Source organism: Euleptes europaea, chromosome 18 (assembly GCF_029931775.1).
Source record: "Euleptes europaea isolate rEulEur1 chromosome 18, rEulEur1.hap1, whole genome shotgun sequence".
Lineage (NCBI taxonomy): Eukaryota > Metazoa > Chordata > Lepidosauria > Squamata > Sphaerodactylidae > Euleptes > Euleptes europaea.
This window is the reverse complement of record NC_079329.1, coordinates 42,233,364-42,260,809: the sequence shown is the minus strand read 5'-3', so window position 1 is coordinate 42,260,809 and position 27,446 is coordinate 42,233,364. Positions and strand designations below refer to the sequence as shown.

The following is a 27,446-nucleotide window of genomic DNA, read 5'->3' as shown; positions in this document are numbered from 1 at the left end:
CCCTGCGCACAGAGGGGTGCTCCCTACACTGGTGGTCCAAACTAGGTCCCAGACCCAACTCCGCTCCCATCCCGGACTGGCCGACATGAACGCTCGAGGGGGGGAGGCCGCCTCCCAAAACTCGGACCTGACTCCCTCGCCTACTCCATCCACTCCTCCGGCTCCAGGAAGCCAGAACGAGCTGCTTGTGAAACCCTCCTCATCACCTCCAAACTCTTTTCCCGCTCAACCTGACCATGTCCCGCCTACCTCTCAGGGTAAGATGGATCTGCCTATTTCTTTTCTAGACTCTCTCCGTTCCCACTGCCAAGCACAACTCTCGGCTCACACACTCCCCCCTTCTCTGCTAGAACAAGGGGGTTGTTGGTACAGAGACTCAAAACTGTATGTACCTAAGGGGTTACGAAGAGAAGTCCTGCAACTTGCCCATGGAGCCAAAACCGCAGGGCACTTTGGATTTCTGAAAACGCTCCACTTATTACGCAGGCAATTTTGGTGGGCGAGCATGCATGCCGACGTGGACTCGTTCATCCGCAGTTGCCCAGTCTGTGCCACTGTCAAACGATCCCAAGGGAAGCCCCCTGGACTATTGCAACCGTAAAAAGTCCCTTCTAGACCCTGGGAAGTAATCGCTATGGATTTCATGACTGATCTCCCTCTCAGTGAAGGAAAAACTGTTTTGTGGGTTATTACCGACTTGTTCTCTAAACAGGTACATCTCGTTCCGTGCGCTGGTATTCCCTCCGCCCCAAAACTGGCCCGCCTCTTTGTGTCACATGTCTTCCGACTACATTCATTTCCACGCAAGACTGTGAGCGACCGCGGAAGTAGTTATGTTATATATTTTGGAAGTCTTTCCTCAAATTGGTCGGGGTGGAACAGGGTCTCTCTAGTGCTTTCCACCCCCAGACTGATGGGCAAACTGAACGTGTTAATGCTGTATTGGAATGTTACCTCTGTTGCTATGTGAATTATCACCAAAATGATTGGGTTGGGCTGTTGCCCTTTGCTGAGTATGCTTATAACAATGCTGTATATCAATCCACAGGTTTCAGCCCGTTTCAGACTGTATATGGCTAGGACTTCAGTCCTATTGGCCATGTCGATGTTTCGGGGGAGGAGGGTGGCAAGGATGTGGCCGCTTGGGTGGATGCAATTCACACCACCTGGCCCTGGCTAGTAAAGAATCTTGAACGAGCTAAACATAAATACAAGACCCAAGCTGACAAACACCGGTCTCCTAGCCGAGAATTCAAAGTGGGCAAGTTAGTCTATCTATCCACCAAAAACCTCCGGTCCACCCGTCCATGTCACAAACTCAGTGCCAAATACGTGGGTCCCTATCCTATTTCTCGGATTATTAACCCGGTAACCGTGGAGCTTTCCCTTCCAAAGACTCTAAAACGTATCCATCCAGTTTTCCATGTGAGCCTCTTAAAACCTCATGTTGCCTCCCCGGAGTCGCATCCCGACCTGCTTCCGGAGCAGCCGGTGATGGTGGGGGGGGGGGGAGGAGCATTTCGAAGTTGCTAAGATCCTGGACTCCCGTGTTCCTCATGACTCCCTCCAGTATCTGGTTCATTGGAAGCACTTCCCCCCTGCCTATGACGAATGGGTTCGTTCATGCGATGTCTCCGCCCCACACCTGGTGCGCGCCTTCCATACCGCCTACCCCCACAGACCAACCCCTTTGCAGGACGGGAGGGGGCCCTAAGGGGAGCAGAATGTCAGGCCTGCTCTCTGCATTTAGGGATAGCTCTGCTTTGCTCAACGACTGTTTTCCTAACGATTGCATTCCTCTCTGGCTTTGAAGCTCGTGGGAGCCGGGCCCGTTGGACTGAGGGGTTACCATGCCAACCTGTGCTATCTTGATATGACCAATCTCCCCATATATTCTGTTGTATGTCTCTTTTACCCCATTCCTGCCTTTTTACCTATGCTCTGAATACCTGTATGATCTCCATTAAAGTCAACTCTTCTTTGGACTACCTGTCTGCGAGTGTTGCTTGTGGGAGCATCGGGACCAAGTGCTTACACAGAGATCAGAAAGAAGAGGGAAAGGAAGTTCCAGCGGAGAAAAAACAAAGAGGTTCAAAGACAGAGGAGAGGAACTGAATCTGCAGAACAGACAGGACGGGTGCTGAGATAGTTGAGGACCTTCCTAATTAGAGTAAATACTGTCTGTGGAGCGAAGACCATGCCTCTAGGTGAACAGCATGTTGCAGCTATGTTGGTTGAAAGAGATCTTCATTCACGATGGAAACTCACCTTTGCTCTTCAGAGAGTTCGAATTCCTTCTGCACTCTCCCAGCAAGCTTTGAAGTTGACTGTAAACTGAAATCTGCAGCCAGCTTCACCAGGTCAAGTGCCTGATCTGGGTGGTTGCTTTGCTTAATGCAGTTCAGTACCTCATTCATCACCGAATCACTGCATGACGAGAAAGAACAGTGCACTGCATGACGAGAAAGATCCAGTAGTACGGTATCCTGGCCATCTTACAGCATCATCTTGAATACTTCAGAATGCTGCATGTGCAGCCCCCACCCTGGAGCAAATAACACCTCCCCTAAGCTGTTTCAGATAAGGCTAAAGCCCCTGGATGCTGGGTATTAAATGTCAACTAATTTAGAATTACTTTTATCCTTAGCACAAAAGAAACAAAATCCCATTTGAAAGGAACCAGATATGATCCAAACATTATTTAATTACTTTATTTTCAGCTATGTAACAATGAAGCTTTTAAGGCAACAAGGTTCACTCCATGTCACCTTCTAATTATAGATTCCTCAACCCAAGAGGATAAATTCTCCCCCCAAAAAATTAATAATAATAAACTCCCAAAAATAAATTCTCCACTAGTTCCTCAGCCAAAAGAACCACCCCCCAAAACAGAAAGCACCGATAAATCTTAACGCATCTGACCTCACAATACTAGATTTACAAATTATGATAATCTCACCGGTTTCCAGGAGCGGAATGAATTGGCCACGTCTATCTAATTGGAGCACTCTGGCCGAGAGATTTTACATCAGCATGCCTTAGAGTCATGGAAGAGGAGGTGGAGGATAACCTGGAAAGGAGTGGGGGGGGGGCGTGGAGAGGCCTGCCTCCTCCCTCCTACTCCAGAGCCCTGACGCCCCTTTTATTCCCCTTTCAGGGCATCCTCTCTCTCAGACCATAAACTGACATCATCCTGGCCAAATCGGTTATACAACCAGTTCTGGATTTTTCCAGATTTCCCCCCAGGTCTCCCAGTAAAGAACTCTTTGCCTGGTTATTTTTATATTAAGGGAAAACACGCAAGTTTCATACGGATTCTCCTCAATCAGTGTGGGCCATGTCACTGTCTTTTGCTTTCTCCATTACCCTTAAAATACCACGAATCCAGCTCCAGAATGAGTCCTTGGCCGCCTTCCCCCAGGCTCGTCTCGGCCCCACAGCCCCCATGCCAGTCACACCCACTCTTGGATTGGAAGTGACATGTCTGGGGATGCTGCTGGATCTTGAACCTGGTCCAAGCCTGTCCAAATGGTAAAATCGATTTCCTCCTGCACACACAGAGCTCCTTAAAAGTGGCCACTGATTCCATGATACCATGGAGATTTAATAGATGTCTCAGGAACATCCCCCAATGTAGGCCACTGATGTGTCTCTGCAGGTCATGGGGCTACACAGCAAGAGGACCTTCAGCGCATGGGGTGGGGTGAGGTTGTTGACATTCCAGCTTAGATTTCAGGAGATTATGTTAATCTACGCAGCCTTATGGATTCACGAAACCTGGGAGCCAAAACTACTCACCAACCTTCCTGTCTCTCAGCTCCCTGACATCCTGACCTGACTTGCTTACATCAGAGTACTTTAATCATTCAACCTCAGATTCAATATTGAAGCAAATGAGATCTTCCCTCTGGAAGGCAGCCTGCTTAACTCCTCTTAAAAGTAATCACCAAAATGCTTATTGTGTCTCATTCGTGCTTCATTTCTCTTTCTCCCAAGCCTGGTGTGTCTGTCTCAGCTGCTCAGACTTCTGACTTTCTTCAGTGCCAACAATATTCCAGGACCCCTGCCCAGAGTTGCTATGAAGAGAATAAGCTTTGCCCAGGTCCCAGACAGAACCAACACTGAGCCCTGCAGGTCCAAAAGGGATAGAAATGATGTCCTGAAATTTCTGCTAGCATTTTCCAAATGAAACATTTTCCACCAAGGCTTCAGGCTGGGTGGGATCCATCGGTCCCACACAGGGGTGAGGTGGTCAGCCTGCTAGAGTGCTGCCCCCCGAGGCGAGAAAACCAAGGGAAAAAAAGGAGGCAGGGAGGTATTGAGGCTGTTCCCTAAAAAGATTTCCAGTAACTCTGGAAGAAATGGGGGGAAAGGCCATCTTACCTGGGGACTCGGTTGTGTTTCTTAAAGAGCTGCAGCATGCTCCTAGGTGGAGAGAAAAGAGGTTTTGATCTGACCATTGCAATTTTACAAAAGGTGTGTTCTTCATTTTAAGATATTATGAAGAGTTTAAACACATTTATCCCCAACCTATCATTTGTCAAGAGTGCACAGAAGAAAGGATGCCCCTGATTCTAAAGGGAGAAAAGGTAGCTTCTTACAGTAAATTCCTATTTGTCTGAAGAAGCAGGAGGACATTTTTGGTCCTCATAAGAACAGTGCTCCCCTTTACTGACTCTTCCACTGGGTGAGGGGGTCACTGTTTCCAAAGCCTGACTGAAATCCACTGTCTGGAACAGTCAGCAGGAAAAGAATGACAGCAACATATGTCCCCATCGTTCAGAAGCACAAGGCAAGCCCTTCTGACCAGAAAGCAGCAGACAGAAAGCTGCTCACCTCTCCAGCAAACAGGAAAATCCCCCCCCTTTAGAGGCAGGTTCCCCTAATCCTTCGAGTTACTGAAATGAAGCATCTCACTAGAGCAGACAACCAGCCAGAGGGACAGTCCTGGTTGAATCAGGATGCGATGAAGAAGTCTACCAAAGACAGATGGAGCATCAGTGTCTGTGCAGCTGCTGCTGCACAGCCCGTCTCCCGTTGAGGAGATTCTCCCCTCAGGGAAGGAGCCATAAGCGCTTGCAGGGGCATTTCTCCCACGTAAGGTTGCCAACCTCCAGGTGGTAGCTGGAGATCTCTCACTGTTATAACTGACCTCCAGGTGACAGAGATCAGTTCCCCTGAAGAAAATGGCTGCTTTGGAAAGTGGACTGAGGTCCCTCCCCTCCCCAAAACCTGCCCTCCCCAGGCTCCACCTCCAGGTATTTCCCAACCCAGAGCTGGCAACTCTACCCTCATGGTACAAGATGCCAAGTCTGTGCAGTCCCTGAGCCTCTGGCACAAGGGAGACTTAGAGGCCTGTTTACCCAAGGATGCCTTTGTGGAAGGATAAATACAAAGTGGCCGGATGGATGCCAGCATCACCATCTGGAGCCTTGTGGAACCTGATGAACTCATACACGCCCCTGACACTGAGGCACAGGCCTGTGCCTGTCCCTGGGTCAGTGGAATCACCGGAATGGAACCCTGGGTCCCTTCTGGAGCAAGGCACTGTTTCTATGGCCTCTTCCTGCGGGAGGGAGTTCATCTCCTGCTGGAGAATGAAGTTGGGGCGGTGGTGGTAGAGAAGAAGATGCTGGGGAAGGGAAGAGAACCACCAAGATCAAGTGCCCTGTGATGGAATTTGTTTCATAACTTACTTCAGTGAACAAACTGGAGGTAGAAACTTAGCCTTACTTACCAGGCTTCTTGTGTTCTCCCTGCCCTAGCAAACAGGAGAGCAGAGTTACCCAGAGAAACAGCTGTCCATTCTAGCGGGATGTGGTTTCCTTCCTGTACTTCATAGACAGATTTTATATCTGCAGCACAATCAGCAAAAGCCACCTGAGTCTGAAAAAGATTTTTTTTTTAACCAGTTGCACGCGGGGAGGGTCTCTCCCCCCTCCCCCCAGCACCGAGTCCGGGTTGTCTCCCTGCCTGCTCGAAACTTGCTGAGTTCTGCATAAGTTGAGAAGCAGGAGGAGGAAGAAGAGGAGGAAGAAGGCGGAGGGGCGTCCTCCCCCCTTGCTGGCGTTCTCCAGCGGCAGAAGGGCAGGGCCGGCCACAAGGGCGACGTGCTGGAGCTTGCAGGTAAGGAAAGCGGGGGAGGGTGTGTGTGCGTGCCGGGGGTGCTGGATCGGGGCCTCCCTCCCTTTCCCCGGGAGGGCTACGCGAATGCCTCAGATTTAGTTTACAGCCCGAGACCAATAAAAACAGGATCAATACAATAATTCAAACTTCCAGTATATCACATAATTCATGAGAAAAGAAACATTTAAAATTATAAAGTCACAAAATTGTACATTATCTTATAAAACTTATAGCTAAAAAGCCTATATATGGCTTACCCAAGTTTTCCTAATCTTATCGGCTATCCATCCAAATTTTGGCAACTTTAAATGTGATCTCTTGATTCTTTTCTGCTAGGGTGACTAAGAGAAGAGTCCTTCTATTTTTACAGGGATGGCAGGAAATTATGGTGGTAATCAGTTTCCCTAATATGACTATAGATCTTACAATTAAAAATATATGCTCTAGGGTCTCGATATTTCCATCTCCACATAAGCATGCACATTCTGTAGATGGTAATCCTCTATATCTACCCTCAAGAATCGCTGAGGGCAGAATATCATGCCTTAATAAGATGAAAATCCTTCTATGATCAGGGTTATCTACATGCTTAACATAAGGCATCAAAGCTACCTTATTTAACATGCCTGGATCATCAAGGATGCTCTACTTTGTTCAAATCATGCTGCCTTTCAATATTCAGAACCCTCTGTTTAACCATAGCCTTTGTCTGAGCATAGTCCCTTGTGAGGAGAAATTGATGTGATAGACCATAATATCTCAGTTTTTCCTCCATCATCTTCCGCCATGGAGAAACAGAGGAATCCAATGAGATGGACAAGACCCTTGGTAAAAAAGACCAACTTTAGCCAATAAAAGAAGGCAGAGATCCATAGTCTGGTCTCCACCGTAACCATACCCGCCTCCAGCCGAATGGCAGCATTTGAGACACCTCTTAAATGTCTTGAAATTTTTGACTGAGTTCTTTCCAGCATAATCTTATTGAGTCCACTGCTCATGTGGAGGAGGGGAGAATCGAACCTGGTTCTCCAGATCAGAGTCCACCACTCCTAACTACCGCTCTTAACCACTATATCACGCTGGTAGGTGAACCTCCTGGCCCTTATGAAGGGCTGAGTTTCCTTTTGGTACAAAGGAGGGGCCTGTCCTGAGGATCAGAGTCTTTCTGGAAGTAGCATGATTTGTACCTTATCGAGAGGGCAGAAAGCGCTGAGACTCATCTCACAAAAGTAATAGTCATTAGGAAAGCTACCTTGAAGCATAAAATCCAGAGAGGCTGCTGATCTCATTGGTTCGAAGAGTGCTCAGTGTAATGCCCGAAGGACATTGTCCCAAGAGGGAAAGCAGAGTCTTGTGAGGGGGCTTCGGAAAGCCACCCCTCTCCAAAATTGTCTGATGTGAATGTGTGATGAGAGATGCACCCTGTTCCCTGAGGACAGGGCTGCAATCTGCCGTCTCAGAATGTTGGGGTGCTGACACTGAGAGAGGCCTTCACGGAAGAGTCTGTCTGACACAAGTGAGGTGAGCCACGGGCTGGGCGGAAGCACTGCAAATCCATCTGCAGAGCCTTGCCTGCAGAGCAGGGAGGCGGCATACTCCACTTCAGAGCACCTCCCTCCCCTGATAGAGGATGACATTCTCCTTCCTCAGGGGGGAGGGAATACTAACACCAGGCTGGCAAGCTGGCTGGTCGATGAGCGCACTTCTGGAAAAGATCAGCCAGTTCTTTTGTTTGCCTCCAGAAAAGGGCAGTTGCATAATGGGGGAGTGAAGGTGGGCTGGAGCTGACGGAGATGAACAGCTCATTAGGAGATCGGGGCAAAGGCGTTCAGGGAGACATTGCAGAATCCAGGTGAACAGCAGCGGAGACAGAAAGAGGAGACAACCCAATCAGTGGACTGCAGGTCACAGAAAAAACAGGCGGCCAAGTGTGTGTGTGTGGGGTGGACGGCGCTGCCGGAGATAAAATGATGGACAGACAGGTGGCATTCCAAAGCAGAACATTTGGACACGGAAGAATTTTTGGAAAAGGTAATGTGTGGAGTCAACCCAAAAGTTAGAGGTGGTGAGGGAAAGGAGACAGGAAGTGGGTGTGTTAGAGGGGTTAGCAACATAAAGCCAGGTGAGAGTGCTGCTATGGAAGAAGGTGGTGATGCAGGGCCCTGCGGACACAGGGTGTTCGCTCATCTCAAAGCCTGTTCCCATTTTGTTCAATGAAGTGGGCCGGGCTGAGAGAAGACAGCCCAAGCAGCTTCCTGGCTCAGCAGCCAGGCCTCTCTGATCCAGCCAAACATTGCATCTAATGCACCACACTAGCCTGTAGAGAGGGATTAATGACACTCTCCCACACTTAAGAAGAGCCTCGTTCTCCCTCACCTCTGGAGACTGCCTGTCTCTGGCCATCAGACCCAGAACCTCCTCCACAAGAGCAGGCCTGTAACGATGTCCCAGCTGCTTGATATCTGGGCAAGAAAAGAGATGATCAGAAATTAAGCCCATTAAACGCCGCTACTTTACTACGGGGAGAAATAAAACAGTAGTCCAGTGGCAACTTAAAGGCTTACTAATTTTACTGTGAAGCAGTCAAGGAAAATCAACAGAAACACGCTCCATATCATTCTCCCAGCTATCAAGATCATGGCCATTTCCATCCCAAACTCAGGGCTGAATCTAGACTAAAGTGGGCCTAGATAATCCCCCCCTCCCGCAAGACTACTCGAAGCTAGCTCTAGCCCCTCTCCCAAGAATGGAGTAATTACTGCCCAGTAGCCTTGTAGGTCACTTGAGCCCAGGCACGCATGCCTTCTTCTGGATGAGGGTTCACAATTGGTTCTTTCATAATAGTCTGAACTAGGGCTATGCACCAATTTTTTCCTGGTGTTTTTTCAGATTTGGGTTTATTGGACCCAATTTTTTTGGGAAAAGCTGAAAAAAGCCAAATACCCATACCGGTAAATGGTTATTTTCAGCTTTCTGAAAATTTTTGACTCCTTTTAAGTCTATGGGAATTGTCTGAGGCTTTGGGGGGCTGTTTTTCAAGGTAGAGACACCAAATTTGCAGCATAGCTGTAGGTGACTCTCCTTAGAAGAACCCCCAGGTTTGGTGAACTTTGGGTCCAGGGAGTCCAATTTTCAATTGGGTTCAGGGGGTCCAGTTTTCAATTGTTTCTGAAGGAAGATGGGGGAACCCCCTTTGGGTGTTCTTCAAACTTGGGGTTCTTCTAAGGAGAGTCATCTGAAGCTATGCTGCAAATTTGGCACCTCAACTTTGAAAAATAGCCCCTCCAGAGCCCCCCCCCCCCAAATTCTCCATAGACTTTAATGGGCCAATGTCACATGCAAGCATCTATGGGGAAAAAGTTCCCACCACTGACTTCAACCGGGGGAAGGGGTCTATGACCCTTCCCCCCAACCCTTGGATCCCTGACCCAAACTTCACCAAACTTGGCGGTTCCTCTGAGGAGAGTTACCAGGAGCAATACTGCAAATTTGGTGCTGCTACCTGGAAAAACAGCACCCCCCCAAGCTCTCCCACTGAATCCGACTGGAGCAAAAAAGCAGGAATCCAAAGCAGGCAGCAGGGCCAAATAACCCCAAAGGGCGCAGCAGTCAAAGCGCCCAGAAACTCAGAGGGAGGAGCAGCAGCTGAAACCAAGCTTTGCACGCTGAACTCTCTCAAACCTCTGCCTGGAGTGGGATCTGCGGCAGCCAGACCCCCTTTTTACATTCTTTGGCCAGGCAAAAAACACCTTCTGTGATTGGCCAAAGAGCATTGTTGTCTCCAACCTGAAATCCTATTGGCTACTCTAACTTTCTGCCCCCACTTCCACCCTCCCCTCTGTGTAGGTTGTTGCAAGCCAGATGGAGACTGCAGCAGCCTAGGAGAAATGCAGTGCAAATACATTTTTTGGCCAAACAGGAAAGCTCCAGCGAGGCTCTCCTATTTGTCCCTTCAAGATGCCTCTCCCCCTCCCCCGTTGCCCTGGAAACCAGCCAAAGGGCAGGAAAAGGTAACAGGAGATGACGGCTCCTTCCTCTGAGCAGTCCAGCAAAGGGGGGCACCTTTGTCAGTCCAGCAAAGCACCAGCCAAGGGGAGTTTAAAGGTTTTTTATAAATAAATAAATTTAAAGCCCAATTGCCAGCCTTGCAAATGGCCCCTCCCCCATGGCCAAATGGCCCCTGCCCATGGCCTCCCCATGGGTCGTGGGAAAGCCAAAAGCTGAGGGGGAAAGGTGAAAAGATTTCACCTTTCGGCTATTCGGCTCCGTCTGGATAGCTGGTATTTATTTTCGGTTTGGCCTATCCAAATGCACAGTCTGAGCTACATCACCCTCTCACAGAAAGGCAAATATCTCCTGGACCAAAGCGAGCCAGCTCAATACTCCGTGAAAGGCAAGGAGTTGAACCTAGACTCAATGGGAGACGTGTTTCTAAGCAGCTTACCCACCACCAGATTTCACCAAGGGGCAGGTGTCAAGGCAACGAGAACCAAACTGCACTCCAGTAGCATAGGACTCAAGGGAACCAACTGTGGCATCTAAGTCACAGTGGATAAGAGCACTTTTATTGGTGAAGCACATTGTAAAAGTCACAGTGAGCAAGTACATTTTCTGACCCTCCATTCTTGGAGATCTAGAATTTTCTCACTATGTTGAAGAAAATCACCACAAAGAAAATAAAAGAACAAAAAGCATCATTAACCTTTCCAAATCTGGGGAATCAAATCCAAACGGTTGGCTGCATCAAGTGCTCGAAGAAGATCCAGCATTCCTTCAGAGTTTGGGTAAAACATCTAATGAAACACATAAGACTTAAGTCCAACACAGATATGAACTTGCAGGGTTTAAAAAAATGTAAGCACGCACAAGACAAACATATTTAAAGTTATACTTACTGAAGGAACCAGTTCTCTGTACCACTTCAGAACGACATCAAGATGTTCCATCATGCACAACAAATGTAAAAACCTTCCACTGTAACATAGCAAAAAAGATCAAGTTACCAAATACAAAATAGGACTCGGGAGAAAAGTTTAGCTACCAGTTTGATTACATTTCTATCCTGACTTAATCCATGTGTGTGTGTGAAGTGCCGTCAAGTCGCAGCCGATTTATGGCGACCCCTTTTTGGGGTTTTCATGGCAAGACACTAACAGAGGTGGTTTGCCAGTGCCTTCCTGACTTAATCCTTAGGTAGCTTTAAATAAAATTATTCATAGAAATTGTTTAAAAAACCACAATAAAGAAGAAAACCCCAGAATACTCAGATAAGCAAAACACATGAAAAGTTGAACAGCTCATTGGCTGAACCCACGAGGCTTGCTGGAACCAAGAAACCTCGTGCTGATCTCTAGAAACTGGGGATCCCGAGAGAGACCACTGGTAGGAAATCTCTTAAGGCACAAATGGCAAAAAAAGGCCCTGCGACAACAACTTCCCTTTCCTCTCAGGGGTTTTATCTCTCAATCTGAAAGCGGGGATTCAAACTAGGGCGTCTCCCATCGATCTTCGGAGATTAGCTGGTTCCCACAGAGACGAAGACTTCCCTTAAATGTTCCAGCCTTTTCAAAATGCTCCGATCGCAAACTCAAAGCCCCCTGAATTGAGCCCCAAAACCAACAGGACTTTTGCCTCAAAACTAGCAATTACGTGTTCCCTACCTCTGTTAACCAGACCAGCAGCAGAACTGCAATAAGGTGAAAATCTAGAGGGCACTTTAAAGACTAACAATCTTCATTTCAGTATAATCTTTGTGGGTCACGGCTCACTTCGTCAGATAGAGATGTGATGGGCAACCGTGCTGGGGAATTCTTATGGGCTAGCTTGAGGGGGGAGGGAGTCAAAGCGTATCTGTTCCATTTTCATACAGCAAACTAACATGGCTACCGCTTTGCAAGCAGTATTATAAGCCAAGTGAAGCTGCCAGCACCAGAAGTCATTCAAACAGAAGTACCAAACAACCATTACCAATAAGAGGTCTGCTGGAACATGACTCCCATCAATCTCCAGTTTTCTCCTGTCTCCACCACGCTGTGTAACTTATAGGCGAGCTGAACATCCTTTATATCCAAACACTGCAAGGAAGACATGTGGCACATGTGAATGAAACAAGACCAAAAAAAGAACAGCCACAAAATTATTTCTATGGTCAAGTGAATTCCCAAGACAGTTTCCTGTAGGATAATTATAAGCTGACACAGACCGTCTCCATCCTCAGAACTCCAGCGATAAGGAAGGGAAGCCATTTTCTCAATGTACAGACCTAAGTTTATTATTATTTGTTTAGGGTATTTCTACGCTGCCTTTTCAGAGTCCTGTTTGAGACGGCTTAACGGTTAGAGATACCGCAAGATAAAAACAGGCCACTAAAAAACAGGCCACTGGACACAAGCGGCATAAAACCTGTCATAAAACAGAAGCAGAGCATTGAGAAGCTGGTAAGATAAAATCCCTAATTTTGAAAAAAAGGTAAAGGTGTCCCCTGCGCAAGCAACCTGACCCATGGGGTGACGTCACATCCCGACGTTTACTAGGCAGACTTTGTTTACGGGTTGGTTTGCCAGTGCCTTCCCCAGTCATCTACACTTTATCCCCAGCAAGCTGGGTACTCATGTTACCGACCTTGGAAGGATGGAAGGATAAGTCAACCTTGAACTGGCTACCTGAACCTGATTTCCGTTGGGATTGAACTCAGGTCGAGAGCAGAGCTTGGACTGCAGTACTGCAGCTGACCACTCTGCGCCCTGGGGCTCCTAATTTTGAAAGCCTGGGTAAAAGACGCGTTTTTGCCTGGCATCTAACGGAAAGGAGGTGCTGGGTGAGCCTCGAGGGGAAGAGCTTCCCAGAAAATGCCCCGCCTCCAGCCGCTGACGGCCCCACCTCTCAAGGCAGGAGCATGAGAGGCAGATCTTACCCGGCAGGGTGGACAGTAGGGGAGGAGGCGTTCCTCCTGACCAATTAGCTTGGAGTGATCATGCTTAATGATCATGCTTAATTTGGTAAGGGAATTCCTGTAAGGTGCACTGAAATGCCTAAAGAAAGACCTGACTGAGATACAGAAACAAACAAGGTCCTATTCTCTCTGTCATCTCTTTCTCTAAGGTCAGTGGAATAATGCACTTCCCTGTACTAGGCATGCTGAATGAGATTCAAGTTCTGACAAGTGCTGTACATTTCAAACTGTCAAAAGTTATCAGAAGAAGGCAGGGAGGGAAGGAGCACGAGGAGGAGCACCTTTTGCCAGCTGCATCACATCTTTGCTGACTTCCATTAGGATCGCTTTCCCCCGCCCTTTCTCAGGTACCTTCATGCCCAGATGCGCAAGCAGAAGGGACCTGGGCCTAGCAGCTCACAGCCTGTGACTTCCATTAGGCCAGCCAATACATCCGGGACTGCAAAGAGGGGTACTTGTTTTTTTGTTTGTTCAATGTGCACGTATTTATGCATTCTTCTTGTGGGCTGCCTTGAGGGTCTTTTTATGGAGACAAAAGGTATCTGAGGCTGTGCTTTGTTTCGCCTATTCTCCCCCCCTTTTTTTAACAAAAGGGATATGTATACTAAAATCAAATAAATAAATAAGAAACTTATAAAGTTACAAAGTGTCAGACTGGGATCTGGAACATCCAGGTTTGAATCCCCACCCTGCCACGGAAGCTTGCTTGGCAACTTTGGGCCAGTCACACTCCCTCAGCCAAGCCTACCTCACAAGATTGCTTTGAGGACCACATGGAGCAGAGAGGAAGGATGTACTCTGCTTTGAATCCCATTGAGTGGGAAGGGGGGGAGATAGGAAATGCACCCTCTTGTTTTCAGTTCGGTCTGTTCTCAAGTATTATTTAGCAAAGGACATGTGATTATGTTGCAAAAAGGAGTTCTGCTATTGGCCTGCAAATCCACAAACCACAAAGGTTCAAGAAACAGAATTCCAGTTTTAGGAAGCCCCTCACACTTTTCTCATTCCGCAAAAGGTATGGAATAGAGTTGTTCAAGAGAGCAGTTTTATTAAGGGTTTAGGGGGGTTGTAAAAGGACATTATTCAAGGGGGCTCTTTTGATCGACGTAATAATAATTAATTATTATGTTTTTATGCTTATGTTTAATATTTAGTTTATATTATATATTTATTATATGTGTATATTCATTGATTAAATTTATATTTTATATTTATATTAATTAATAAATGATAATTAATGTCTGAACAAATTAGACAGGACCCCCGTTTGTATTGTTTATTGAGTAATACTGTTTTTACTTAATTTCTCTCTCATTTTGTCATCCAGTTTCATTACACTTGTTTTTTGTTTTGTAGGCTCATCCTATTGCATTGTTTTCTAATTCTGTCTGCCTCAAGTCTCAACGCGAAAGGTAGTCTATAGACGAAGTAAACAAATAAAAAACAAACCCAACCTGATCTGCACCAGTTCAATTCCGATTTTTCCATTTTCCTAAGAAGTATTCAAGTACACAATACCAGAATGCTTATCCACCAATGATGGGAGCCACTGAGGCTCCGGGCTTACAGTTAGCCAGAAACAGATTCAGAATTAGGTTTAGAAGTCAAACATAATGCACTTACGATTCTCATAGCATTTGAAAAAAAATTAGCTGAAAGAGAAGAAATAATAATTACTATCAACCTTCGACTCCTTCTGGCTACAAAGGAGTTACAAATTTGTCAGGTGTTTGCATTCCTGAAATAAAATGAAATGTTAGATCAAAATCTAGTTCTGAAGGAGGTAATTTAATGGTCTGGTCAGGCAGAGATCAATATCTGTTACTGTAAACTGGGACACCGCCCCATACGTTCCTCAAACTTGGGAAACAGATGTATATCCCACTCCTAAATGGGATATGGAAGTAAAGGAAGGAAATATCTGAAAATCTCAAACAGCAATAATAGTTGAAAAGTCCCCAAAAGCAAAAATCTCTCAAGACAAAAGACATTTATTTCTAAGGTCATACTATCACACCTTTTTAAAAATTAATTTTGTATCCCTTTCAAATCTCGAGGGCTGGCCAAAGAACCTCAGTGACTGTTGAATGACCAGACATTCAGAATTCTCTGTTATAGACCCTTACTCCTCCTCCCAAATTAAAAGGGTGGAGGTTCCCAGGGAAGAGAGAGCAACGGTTAAACCAGGAGGCCTGGCGACCATGAGTGCCTGCCTGCCTGCTTCTTGAGCGTGACGCATAAAAAGATGGAGTAGCAAAGCACCGAGTTCGTCTTGGGAAGGAACCGCAGAGCCATGCACCTCGGGCCACTAGGTCGCCCGGATGAGTGGGAGGCCTCCCCATGGCGGCTCTCTTCCCCTACCAATGCTTGGTGGGCTGGCAGGTGGGTATGGGGGGGAGCCCTCACCCCTGGTAAGTCTCTCCCTCCCAGAGACACAGACTTTCTTAAGTCTCTTGCTTTGGGGAAAGAGGCTGGCTTCAGTTTGCAAAGGAGAGATCAAATTCCTGCTTTCCTTCACCTCCCTGAAGAAGAGGTACCAGAAGGCTTCATTGTTGCATCTGCAGGGAATGCTCATTTGCGAGCCGCTGCGCCCACTGTAAAACACCTGACTGAGGACCTCCCAGAATTCTGTGGAAACTTCCAGAATTTGTGATTAGCCACAACCCCACAGGAGCTGATTATGCAGGGGAGCCCTTTGCCCTTCCTCAAAATCTTGCATGTGCCGAGAAGTTCAACAATGGCAGACGTCTCCGGATTCCAAGCCACTGTGTTTTTGGACCCTTCCTCTATACTTGGGCGGGTCAGAGCCCTTATTTCTGTCTAGTGTAGGCGGACGTTGGTGTTTCAGGATAAAAAAAGTTGCAAAAAAAAAGGGAGATCTATGCTGAATATAACCAAAGTGATAGAAACAACAGCATATGCGGCTGGGTGAATATGGTAACAATAGAACCAAGCAATGGCTAGTTAGCAATAATTACTAGTAACTTATAACATGTACTCAAACATACAAACAAATACCATGTAAAAAACAATAGTGTATAAGTACCACAAAAAGAGCCTTGGCTACTTACCATGAAGGCTTCTTCTGCTCAGAGGGACGAAGGGCATCTTTATGATGGGTGTTTCCTTTTCCTGTTAGCTCAGGAGGCAGGATTTAATATTTAAAATTTTCCTGGCTTCTCAGGGTAAACGCCCTCTATTGCCAGTTCTAACACTTTCCAAGCCTTAGAAGATTAGTAGGGTAGAAAACTAAGAAATACGTTATACTTCACGAAATTGTAAGAACTACACGAACTATGAACTTCAGCAATAACCTTGAACTATAATTATAACGGAACAATTGATGGACGTCTGGGAGGGCAAGATGCCCTTCGTCCCTCTGAGCAGAAGAAGCCTTCACGGTAAGTAGCCAAGGCTCTTTCTTGGCTCAGAGGGACAAAGGGCATCCTTATGATGGGACATATAAGAGCAGTCCCCGCCCTGGGAGGGTTAGACATCCTGTAATATGTTTTGCAACACTCTTCTCCCGAAAGCGGCATCGGATGAAGAGTAGAGGTTTAATTTGTAGTGTCTAACAAATGTAGACACGGACGACCAAGTGGCCGCCTTGCAAATTTCTTCTACAGAAGCCTGTCTATCAAAGGCTGTGGATGTGGCTGCACTACGGACCGAGTGGGCCATTACCCCTCCAGGAATGGGTAGTTTGCTTTTCTTATAGGCAGTCTTTATGCATAAGGAAATGGTGCGGCTAATTGATGCCCTTGACATGGGCTTACCCTTTCTTGGTTGGGAGATATTGATAAATAGTGACTCAGATGTCCTGATGTTTTCTGTTCTGGTCATGTATATGTGAAGTGCTCTACGAGCGTCTAACAAGTGCCAAGTCTTCTCCAAAGGTGTCTTAGGGTTAGGACAAAATGATGGAAGGATTATGTCTTGTTCCCTGTGAAACTTTGTATTACACTTGGGAATGAAGGAGTGGTCGTGTCGTAGAACTACCTTGTCCTTGTGAAAAGAAATGAGTCCTAGTCGCATCGAGAGGGCTCCTAGTTCAGATACCCTGCGTACTGTGGTTACCGCCGTTAGAAATAGGACTTTCATCCTTAACCACTTTAATCCAACCTGTGTAAGTGGTTCGAATGGAGGCTTCGTAAGTGCAGTGAGAACCGTGTGTAGGCTCCAAGTGGGAAACCTGTGTCTTGTAGGAGGTGTGGTTATAGATAGACCCCTAAGGAATGATTTTATGTGAGGATGCCTGGTTATTCTGTAGCCCACTACTCGTGGTACTATCGTAGCTATTGAAGCTAGTTGTCTTTTTAAAGTGGCGGTGGCTAGTCCGATCCTGTGTCCTTCCTGTAAGAAGGAAAGGATGCCAATTGTTTGAGTGGGTTGATGTTTTTGTGCCTGCACCATCTGGTGAATGCCTTCCATGTTGAGTTATAGATTCTCTGTGTTGAAGGTCTGCGCGCTGCCTGAATGGTATTAATTATATCCTCAATGTACCCTAATCTATGCAATCTGTCCCTTTGTCAGCCCTTGCCCTAGTCCGAACCAATAACCATGGCAAGAGACACACTGGTCCAAGGAAGATGGTTTACTGGCAGCCTAGGTAAACAGAGCATACAGGATCTAAGACAGCAATGGAGGGCACTGGGATACACTTGACTATATAAAAGCATAGAAAAAAGTATTCAGCATTCAGCAGCCCAGGACAGGCTCAAGAGATTACTATTTCAAAACAGTCTAGAGATGCCTCCGTTCTCACGGAGTACTGTCTACCTTAAAGAGTCCAAGAATGCAAAACAATCCTTGGGAGCAAGTCGGTGGAAAAGCGAAACTGAGACACAGGCCTGACATTCTGCTCCTTAGGGCCCCCTCCCAGTCGGCAAAGGTTTATCGGGGTAGGCGGTGTGGAAGGCGTGCACCAAGTCCGGGGCGGAGACATCTCGTGCCTTCACCCATTCATCATAGGCAGGGGGGAAATGTTTCCAACGAACCAGATACTGTAGAGACCCATGACGTATACGAGAGTCTAAAATCTTAGACATTTCGAAATGTTCCTCCCCCCCACCATCACAGGCTGCTCAGGGGGCGGTTCCGGGTGCCAATCTGAGGAGGCAACATGAGGTTTGAGGAGACTAACATGGAAAACAGGGTGGATACACCTCAGGGTTTTCGGAAGAGCCAGTTCTACAGTTAATTATCCGGGCGATGGGATATGGCCCCACGTACTTGGCACTGAGTTTATGGCAAGGTGGGGTGGACTGCAAATTCTTGGTGGAAAGGTACACTAAGTCGCCCACTTGAAAGTCTTTACTGGGAGAACGATGTTTATCTGCTTGAGCCTTGTATTTGCGCTTGGCCCTGTCTAGATTCTTTACTAGCCAGAGCCAGGTGTTGCGGACGGCTTGAGTCCAGGCGTCCACCTCGACGCTTCCCTCCACCCCCATCATATCCACATGAGCAATGGGGCAGAAATCCTGACTGTACACTACATAGAATGGACTAAACCCAGTAGACTGATGCACAGCATTATTGTAAGCATATTCTGCAAAAAGGCAACAATTCAACCCAATCATCCTGATGGTAATTGACATAACAGCGTAAATAACACTCCAGGGCAGCATTAACATGTTCAGTTTGCCCATCCGTTTGGGGGTGATAAGCGCTAGACAAACCCTGTTCCACCCCCACCAACTTGAGAAATGCCTTCCAAAATTTAGCCACGTAGCTACTTCCGCGGTTGCAGATTATCTTACGCGGAAAGGAATGTAGATGGACAACATGTGACAGGAAAAGGCGGGCCAACCTGGGGGCAGACGGAATACCTGCACATGGAACCAAAAGTACCTGTTTGGAATTAAATCAGTAATAACCCAAAGTAGTTTTTCCTTCACTCAGAGGGAGGTCAGTCATGAAATCCATGCCAATCACTTCCCAGGGTCTGCTGAGAATTTCCAGTAACTGTAGAAGTCCCGGAGGCTTACCCTGGGATCGTTTGACAGTGGCACAAATGGGACAACTGTGAACAAAGGAATCCACATCCGTACGCATGCCCACCCACCAAAATTGCCTGCGTAACAGGTGAAGGGTCTTTAGGAAACCAAAATGTCCTGCCGTTTTAGCCCCATGAGCTAATTGCAGGACTTCCCTTCTAAGCACTTTAGACACGTACAGTTTCAAGTCCGTGTACAAACAGCCACTCCATTCAAGCAAGCCTTGGGGTAGAGTTTGAGCGGAGCATTCGACCAGGCATTGAGTACGAAGGGAGTCCAGGAAGGAATTGGACAGGATCACTCCCCCCCCCCACAGAAGAGGAGGAATCCGGAGCCGCTGGCGGTGGCAAAGGAGGGGGGGATTGTGGGTGCTGCAGAGCGCCGGTGACGGTCGGCGCAGGCTGATCTGGAGAGGGAGTTGGTTCTTTTGCGCCCGATGCTCTGCTGTCCATTGCTTGGGTCTGGGATTGGAGCAGAGTTTGGGACTGAGTCTTTACCGCCAGGACGGGGAGAGCCCCTTTGTGCGCCGGAGTGAATAAAGAGTCCGTGGGACGGTCAATCTTTACTGGATATTGGGGCAACCTGGAAAGAGCGTCAGCAAGCACGTTTTGTTTCCCAGGTACATGTTTTAGTACAAAACGGAATTGGGCAAAGAAGTCAGCCCAACACTGTTGTTTCGTGGACAGTTTGTGGGTCCCCGTGAGGGCCTCTAGATTTTTGTGATCGGTCCAGACCTCAAAGGGGACCCCGGACCCCTCCAGAAACTGCCGCCATAGGGTGAGGGCATGATAGACGGCCGCTGCTTCCTTCTCCCAAATTGGCCAATTCAATTGAGCGTGCGCAAACTTCTTGGAAAAGTAAGCACAGGGGTGGAGAAGACTGTCAGCCCCCCTCTGGAGAAGAGCCCCCCCATGGCCACATCGGACGCATCTACTTGTACAACAAACATTTGGTTCGGGTTGGGGTGCTGCAGCACCGGTTCAGAAGTGAAAAGTCATTTGAGGGCTGTAAAAGTGGTTTGACATTGATCAGTCCAAAGTACCTTGGTGGTGGGTAACGTAGCTGAGACTCCTTTACCTTTAGTTTTAAGGAGGTCGGTGATTGGCAGTGCCACTTGAGCAAAGTTGGGAATGAAACCACGGTAGAAATTGGCAAAGCCCAGAAACTGCTGCACTTGTTTACGGGTGGAGGGAGGTGTCCAGTCAAGAACCGCTTGCACTTTAGCAGGGTCCATGCTGAGGCCCCGATGTGAAATGATGTATCCCAAAAACGTTAGTTGTTCTTGGTGGAACTCGCATTTAGACAACTTAGCATAGAGTTGATGATCACGGAGACGTTGCAACACTTCTCTGACTAGAGCAACATGTTCTTCCATGGATTTAGAATAAATAAGGATGTCATCAAGATAAACTACCACGCCACGATATAATAAGTCATGGAGGATCTCATTAATGAATTGCATGAAGACCCCCGGGATCCCTTTTAATCCAAAAGGCATCACAAGAAATTCATACATGCCGAAGCAGCTAGAAAAGGCTGTAAGGGGTTCATCCCCATCACGAATCCGAACCCGGTAATAAGCCTCAACCAAGTCCAATTTGGTGAATATACGCCCCTCCTGTAGTTGTCCTAAAATGTCCGAAATCAATGGGATAGGATAGGCGTTAGTCTGGGTAACTGTGTTGAGTTTTCGGAAGTCTATACACAAATGCAAATCACCTTCCATTTTACAGACAAAGAAAGCGGGGGCTGAATTAGGGGCGGTTGACGGCCGAATGAATCCGAGCAAGATTTTTATCCAAAAAGTCTCGCAACACAGCGCGTTCGGAGACACTCATAGGGTAAATCTTGCTTTTGGACAATGTGCAGTCTTTCACAACTTCAATTGCATAGTCCGTGGCACGATGGGGGGGTAAGATGTCAAAAACATCTGCAAAGTTTCGATATACCTCGGGTAAAGGTGTTGGCACTACTGCATCAGAGGTTAAGGCAGGCGCGGGTGGAGGTACAACCGCGAGTTCACGTCGGTGTTGCTCACATTTTGGGCTGGCGAACGTGATTGTGTCAGCGTCCCAATCTATGTAAGGGCTATGACCCTTGAGCCAATTAATCCCCAAAACCACTTCGTATCGGATGGCAGCTATGGTAAAGTCTATTTGCTCCCAATGGGAACCGATACCCATCGCTACTCCCCGTGTGCGACGGTCGACTGGCCCCCCTCTAAACTGGCTGCCGTCCATTTGGGCGAATTGGACGGGGGCCAGTAGTTCTTGGATTTGACGTTTAGGGCTGCAAACGTGGCCTCATTGATTAGAGTGCGTCCGCAGCCGGAGTCTATGAGTGCTTTGACACGTATTTGGGGGCCCTTCTTGTAGTTTTGTAGCACTACATCCACATAAACAGTGTTTTCCACTTCACTCACCTTGACAGGAGCCTTGGGTTTTGCAGGAGATTCTGCAGGGGTCTGTGGGGACGCTCCACTCACCACAGATCGTGCCCGTTTTTTGACAGGTCGAGAGGGGTTTCCAGATTAAGGGCTGGGGAATTCCATTGATTATCCTCGTCGGAAGAAGGAGAGTTGTCCCCCACTGGGGCACTTGTAATCCGGGGATTGGTGCAGGGAGGTTAGACGATTCTTCGATTCTTCTACGGGGTCGATTGGTGCAGGGAGGTTAGACGATTCTTCGACGTGAAGTGCAGAGGGTGTGGGTCGTCCCGACGCTGCGCTGCAGGCGGCCGCGGTGCCTCTGCGTTGAGGCCGTCCTCGAGCTCGAGGCGGCATGCTTGGGCGAGTGGTCTCTGGGCGTTGAGGGCAAGCCGCTGCAAAGTGACCCATTCCCCCGCAAACGAGACAAGCCCCTCTCTGGAAACGGGACTCGCGATCCAGAGGGAGCCGGGTTGGTCTCTGCGGGTTGGGAGTTGAAGGTTTGGTGGGCGGCTTTTGTCCGCCTTTCTCTTTAGCTCTATTTTGGACTAGCGAAACGAACCGCCGGCGGCTTTCAATTTCCTCAGCCAGCAAAATCCAGTCCTCAAGGGTGTCTGGGTCGCCTTGCATATAAGACCAGTTTAAAATGTCTGGGTGCAATGCTTCGCGAAAGTAGTGGATAAGGGTAGCTTCTGGCCAGTCCACTACCTTACTCGCAAGTCTTTGGAATTCATCTGCAAACTCCCGAACTGGAGAGGAGCCTTGCCTGAGTTGTAAAAGTTCCGCTTTGGCTCTCTCTCCCATGAAGGGATCTTCAAACCGCTGTCGCAAGGCGAACATAAAATTGTCAAGGGAACGAATGGAGCGGGACCGTGTATCAAACGGTAGAATCATCCAGTCAGCCGCTTTCTCCGTTAATAGAGAGGCAACGAAGCGGACGCAGCTATCTTCGGTTGGGAAGAACTGCCGTTGCTCCCTCATATAACTATCCACATGATGCAAAAAACGGGGTAAGGTCTCAACAGAGCCGTCGTAAGTAACTCTCAGTTTTGGCGGTCTCCATTGCATTGGGGGCATAGGCGGGTATCCAGGGGCTGGAATTCCCGGTAAGACAGGTGCAACAGGCACTCTTCCGGGTGCTGTGGGGCCAGGAGCTGCTGGTCCTCCGCCCGGTGCGACAGATCCCCCGCCAGGGGCTGCAGGGCCTCCGCCTGGAACTACAGGTCCTCCATTGGGCGCGACGGGCCCTCCGGCGGGCCCTCCTCCGCCAGGAGGAACCACCGGGGCAGCTGGTTGTTGCGACAGCTGCTGCGGTATCATGGGAGCGGGGGTAACTGGTGCAGTTTGAGCCCATTGTAACTGGTCATTGTCCCTGAGTACTAAGGCCAGTTGATCTTGCAAGCGTGCGACCTGCTCCATGAGATCCAATATTTTGGTTACGTAGTAAAAACATCTTGTTGCCAGCACCGCTAGTTCGGCGGGACTGGCTGGACCGCAATCCAGTGGCCCAAAGAGATTCTCCTGTATATAAGTGCTCCTCGTCGGAATTATCCGATCTCTCGGGCAAAGTCCCCGCCAATCTGCGGGTTCGTTGAACGCTACGAGATGGGACGAAAGACGGGAAGAACGAAGGTAATTCATAGTCCTTGGGCTGTTGGGGACGCGCGTCACTCCACGCCCGTTCACGGGCCAAGCGTTCTCTCTCCTCCTGCTCCGCCCGAGCCTTTGCTGCGGCTTCAGCCGCCGCTCGCGCTTGCTCCTCCGCTTTCTTGCGCTCAGCCAAATCCAGGTCGGTGGCCAGTCGGGCAGCCAACACCGCGGTAACGAGTGGAAGAGCTTCCTGTTCCAATGTGAAGAGGAGTTCAGCGCGCTGATCCTGCAGGTCCAGCATGGGTTGGATCTGTACCGCTAAGGCTGCTGCATCCGCACCGAAATCGGGGGCAAGATGTTTCGTAAGTTCAGCCACAGAAATAGTAGCCTCAGTGTGTCCATGGAAGAGGGCAGTAACTCGCTCGGCCACCGCTTTAGTTTCAGCTTGGCAGAGCTCGGGGGGTGGTGTGATCGGGGTCGCCATGTCAGCAGGACGGATTGGGAGCGCGTTCAGAGCTGATTGCGTTTCACGAGCAATAAGTTTGTCCAACAATCCAGTCAGTAGTTGTAAATCCTCAGCCGCCAACCGAGCATCATCCACCAACCGGTCGAGGGTCTGGAGGTCTTGGCAGGCGTTGGCAGCGTCAGACATCCAGGGGACCGTTGCGACTAGAGAACGCCATAGAGTCTGAACAAGCCCATTTAAATGACTAACTTCCGTGTTAGTGCGAAATAGTTCAGCTATAACGTTCCGTACGAGGTCGGGGTCGTCAGTCGGCGTTCTCAACGGAAGGGACCATGGATAGAAGCCTTCCAGGGCTCCTAGCAGGAACCCACTACCTGGGGATCAGGTCCACCGGGTCAGGGGCGAACCACACGGGGCTCCAGCCACGGAGAGATCACTCGGAGAGCACTGCTCTTGCTCCCATCCGAGTGGCAGGCGAACCCTCCGGGGCTCCAACCTGACAGGTAAGAGAAGAAGTAAGGGATTGCTGTCTTAATGTCAGCCCTTGCCCTAGTCTGAACCAATAACCACTGGTCCAAGGAAGATGGTTTACTGGCAGCATAGGTAAACAGAGCATACAGGATCTAAGACAGCAATGGAGGGCACTGGGATACACTTGACTATATAAAAGCATAGAAAAAAGTATTCAGCATTCAGCAGCCCAGGACAGGCTCAAGAGATTACTATTTCAAAACAGTCTAGAGATGCCTCTGTTCTCACGGAGTACTGTCTACTTCAAAGAGTCTAAGAATGCAAAACAATCCTTGGGAGCAAGTCGGTGGAAAAGCGAAACTGAGACACAGGCCTGACACCCTTTCAATTCCCATACGGTCATTTTGTACCATCCTGGATCTGGATGACAAACTGGGCCCTGTATTAGGAGGTCTGGTATGACCGGTAGTCTCCAGATGGGGTTGTTTGACATCTGAATTAAGGTGGGAAACCACGGGCGCCTGGGCCAGTACGGCGCTATGAACAACACATGTGCCTTCAGCATCCTTATCCTCCTTAGCACTCTTGGTATGAGTGGAAGGGGTGGGAATGCATATAGCATCCCCTTGGGTCAGGGTGCTGTCAGTGCGTCTGTCCGTTCCGCTCCTAACTGCGTGTAGTAACGAGGGAGTTGATGGTTTGTAGTGTTTGCAAATAGATCCACTATTGGAGTTCCGAATTTTTGTGTGATGCAATGGAAGATGTCTGGATGGAGAGACCATTCTGCCTCGCTGATAGTCTCCCTGCTGAGCCAATCTGCCTGTATATTGGTGGTTCCTTTTATATGTTCTGCTCGTAGGGACGCTAGATTGGTCTCTGCCCACCTGAGTATCGGAAGTATTTCCCTGTGTAGTGTTGATGATCTGGACCCCCCTTGTTTGTTTAAATGTGCCTTTGTGGCTACATTGTCTGTCCTGATCAGTAGGTCTTTCCCTTGTACTTGTTGCTTGAAGCTGTGTAAGGCCTTGTAAATCGCTCTGATCTCCAGAGTGTTTATATGGAGTTTCTGTTCCTGTAGAGACCACGTTCCTTGGGCTATGTGATTGTGAAGTGTTGCCCCCCATCCCGTTGTGCACGCATCTGTGTGTAATTGATCTGGGATTGGGTAAATAAACCGAAGATCCTTTGACAGGTTGCTTGGGTCTGACCACCATTGCAAGCTGTTTTTGGCGTCCCTGGTAAGTAGAATGCTGAAGTCTCTTTTCTTTTGTATGTCCCTTTGACATGGCCGGAGGAGCCGTTGTAGGGGTCTTGCATGTAATCTTGCCCATTGAATAGTGGGTATGCATGCTACCATGTGTCCCTGTAGTTTGGCAAGGGACATGAGTTTGGATGATCTGGCAACTTAAGTTTTTCTGGCTAGTGATGAAATTAGAACGATTTTTTCTCTTGTGAGAAATAGTTTGTTTTGTTGTGTGTCTATCTCTGCGCCTAAGTGTGTCAGTCGTAGAGATGGAGTTAACTTGCTCTTTTTGTAATTTATTAGGAGTCCGTGTGATGATAGATTTTCTATTACCAGTTTTGTGTGTTGTACGCTTTGCTGTCTTGAGTCTGCACAGATCAATATGTCATCTAGATAGGGGTGTATTCTTACACCCTGTTTGCGCAGTTCCGCCACTAGGGCTACTAGCACTTTGGTAAATACCCTTGGGGCAGATGTTAACCCGAAGGGGAGAGCCCTGAATTGGTAATGACTTCCTTGATAAAGAAATCTCAGGAAGCGACGGTGCTGAGGATGTATGAGAATATGTAAGTATGCCTCTGTGAGGTCTATGGATGTTAGAAAATCCATAAGTTGTAATGCCTCTGTTACTGTTTTTAGTGTCTCCTTTCGGAAACGTCTTAAGGGGATGAATCTGTTCAGAAACTTCAAATCTAGGATGGCTCTCCATCCTCCGTCTCTCTTGGGCACTGTGAAGAATACTGAATAGATTCCCGATGAGCGTTCCGATGGAGGCACTGTCTGTATAGCCTTGATATCCATCAAGTGCTGTATAGCTTCTGATGTTCTCTGAAGCTTGTCCTTGGTCCTGGAGACTGGTGAGGTTACTAGTCTGTTTGATGGGATGTGATCAAATTCTATTTTGTATCCCTGAGTTATGATGTTCATGACCCACTGGTCTGGCCGGGAGGACTACCATTGTGGTTGAAAATACTCCCACAGGCTGTAGTGTAGCGTCACTGTTTAGTTTGGCGACTGGGTTTACTCCCTTTGTTGCCCTGATATGGGGTGAACTTTGAACCTCTATTAAACCTTCCTCCTCTCCAAAAGGAGTTACGGTTCTGGTTCCATTGTCCACGACGTTGGTCAGGTCTGAACTTTTGTAGCGTGTGGTATGAGCGAAATGGAGTAAATGTCTGATTTTTGTATTCCTTTTGAAGAGTTTTTGGCAATGCCTTCTTATCTTTAGTTTCAACTAAAATGGGGTCTAATTTGTCCCCGAATAGCCTTTTTCCCTGGTAAGGGAAACCCATTAAAACCAATTTTGATCGGTGGGTTGCTTGCCACGGGCGGAGCCAAAGCGCCCTCCTAGCTGCCGCTGTGGTAGCCATGGCTCTAGCTGCGTAAGTCATGGTGTCTAGTGTTGAGTCGGCCAGGAAGGAAACTGCCCTCAATAGTCTAGACACACCTTCACTGGCCTGCTTTTCTTCCTGTGGGATGAGTTGTGTCAATTTTCTAGCCCAAATTATTGCGGCTCTAGACACCAATGCCGACGTCACTGAAGCCTTAACAGCTAATGCAGATGCTTCATGGGATTTTTTGCAGGCTAGTTCTGCCTTTCTGTCAGCAGGGCCCCTGATCAGAGTCTGATCTTCCTCAGTTACTAGGTCTGATGTATGAAGTGCAGTGACCGGAGCTTCCACTGGGGGAACCTTGAGCATGTCTGATGTGCCTTGGTCTACGTTGTAGAACTTTCTAGATGTTACAGGCCACTGTTTTGAAGTCATTGGTTTTTCCCATTCTGACTTCATGAGTGACAAAAAATAGTCTGGTACTGATATTACTCTATCAGGAGTGTCATGCATGTGAAAGAACTCTTTTGTTCCTTTTTTACTTTGAAAATTCTGGGTGTCAGTGTCATCTGAAAGATCAAGTGCAGCTAGTGTCTTTGATAATAATAGAGGAAATTCCTCTGCACAAAATACCCTTGACTGTTTAGGTTGCTCAATTATATCTTCGCCATCGGAACTAAATTCACCTTCTTCCCTTTCACTGTCATTGTCATTTGAATACACAGACTCATCACCTTCATCCCCTTGCATGGTCTGATGTACAGATCCATCTTTAATAGCCGCTTTAGTGGGGCATTTTCCCTCCCCATGTGAGGTCCCAGAAACATTGCCTGTAGCGGATTGGTT

General features: G+C 48.0%; 1 protein-coding gene across 1 annotated transcript in view; it reads right to left on the bottom strand.

Moving 5' to 3' along the window:
- Nucleotides 1-376: 376 nt before the first annotated feature.
- The window catches only part of PTCD3 (pentatricopeptide repeat domain 3), a 76,065-nt gene continuing 48,995 nt past the window's right edge, over nucleotides 377-27,446 (bottom strand). Inside the window, exons 16-24 of the mRNA XM_056864737.1 lie at nucleotides 14,702-14,730; nucleotides 12,094-12,200; nucleotides 11,022-11,100; nucleotides 10,829-10,919; nucleotides 8,503-8,588; nucleotides 5,738-5,886; nucleotides 4,384-4,425; nucleotides 2,269-2,427; nucleotides 377-392 (exon numbers count right to left, since the gene is read on the bottom strand). Coding sequence (XP_056720715.1) covers nucleotides 377-392; nucleotides 2,269-2,427; nucleotides 4,384-4,425; nucleotides 5,738-5,886; nucleotides 8,503-8,588; nucleotides 10,829-10,919; nucleotides 11,022-11,100; nucleotides 12,094-12,200; nucleotides 14,702-14,730 — 758 coding nt within the window. The remainder of the gene's footprint in view (nucleotides 393-2,268; nucleotides 2,428-4,383; nucleotides 4,426-5,737; nucleotides 5,887-8,502; nucleotides 8,589-10,828; nucleotides 10,920-11,021; nucleotides 11,101-12,093; nucleotides 12,201-14,701; nucleotides 14,731-27,446) is intronic.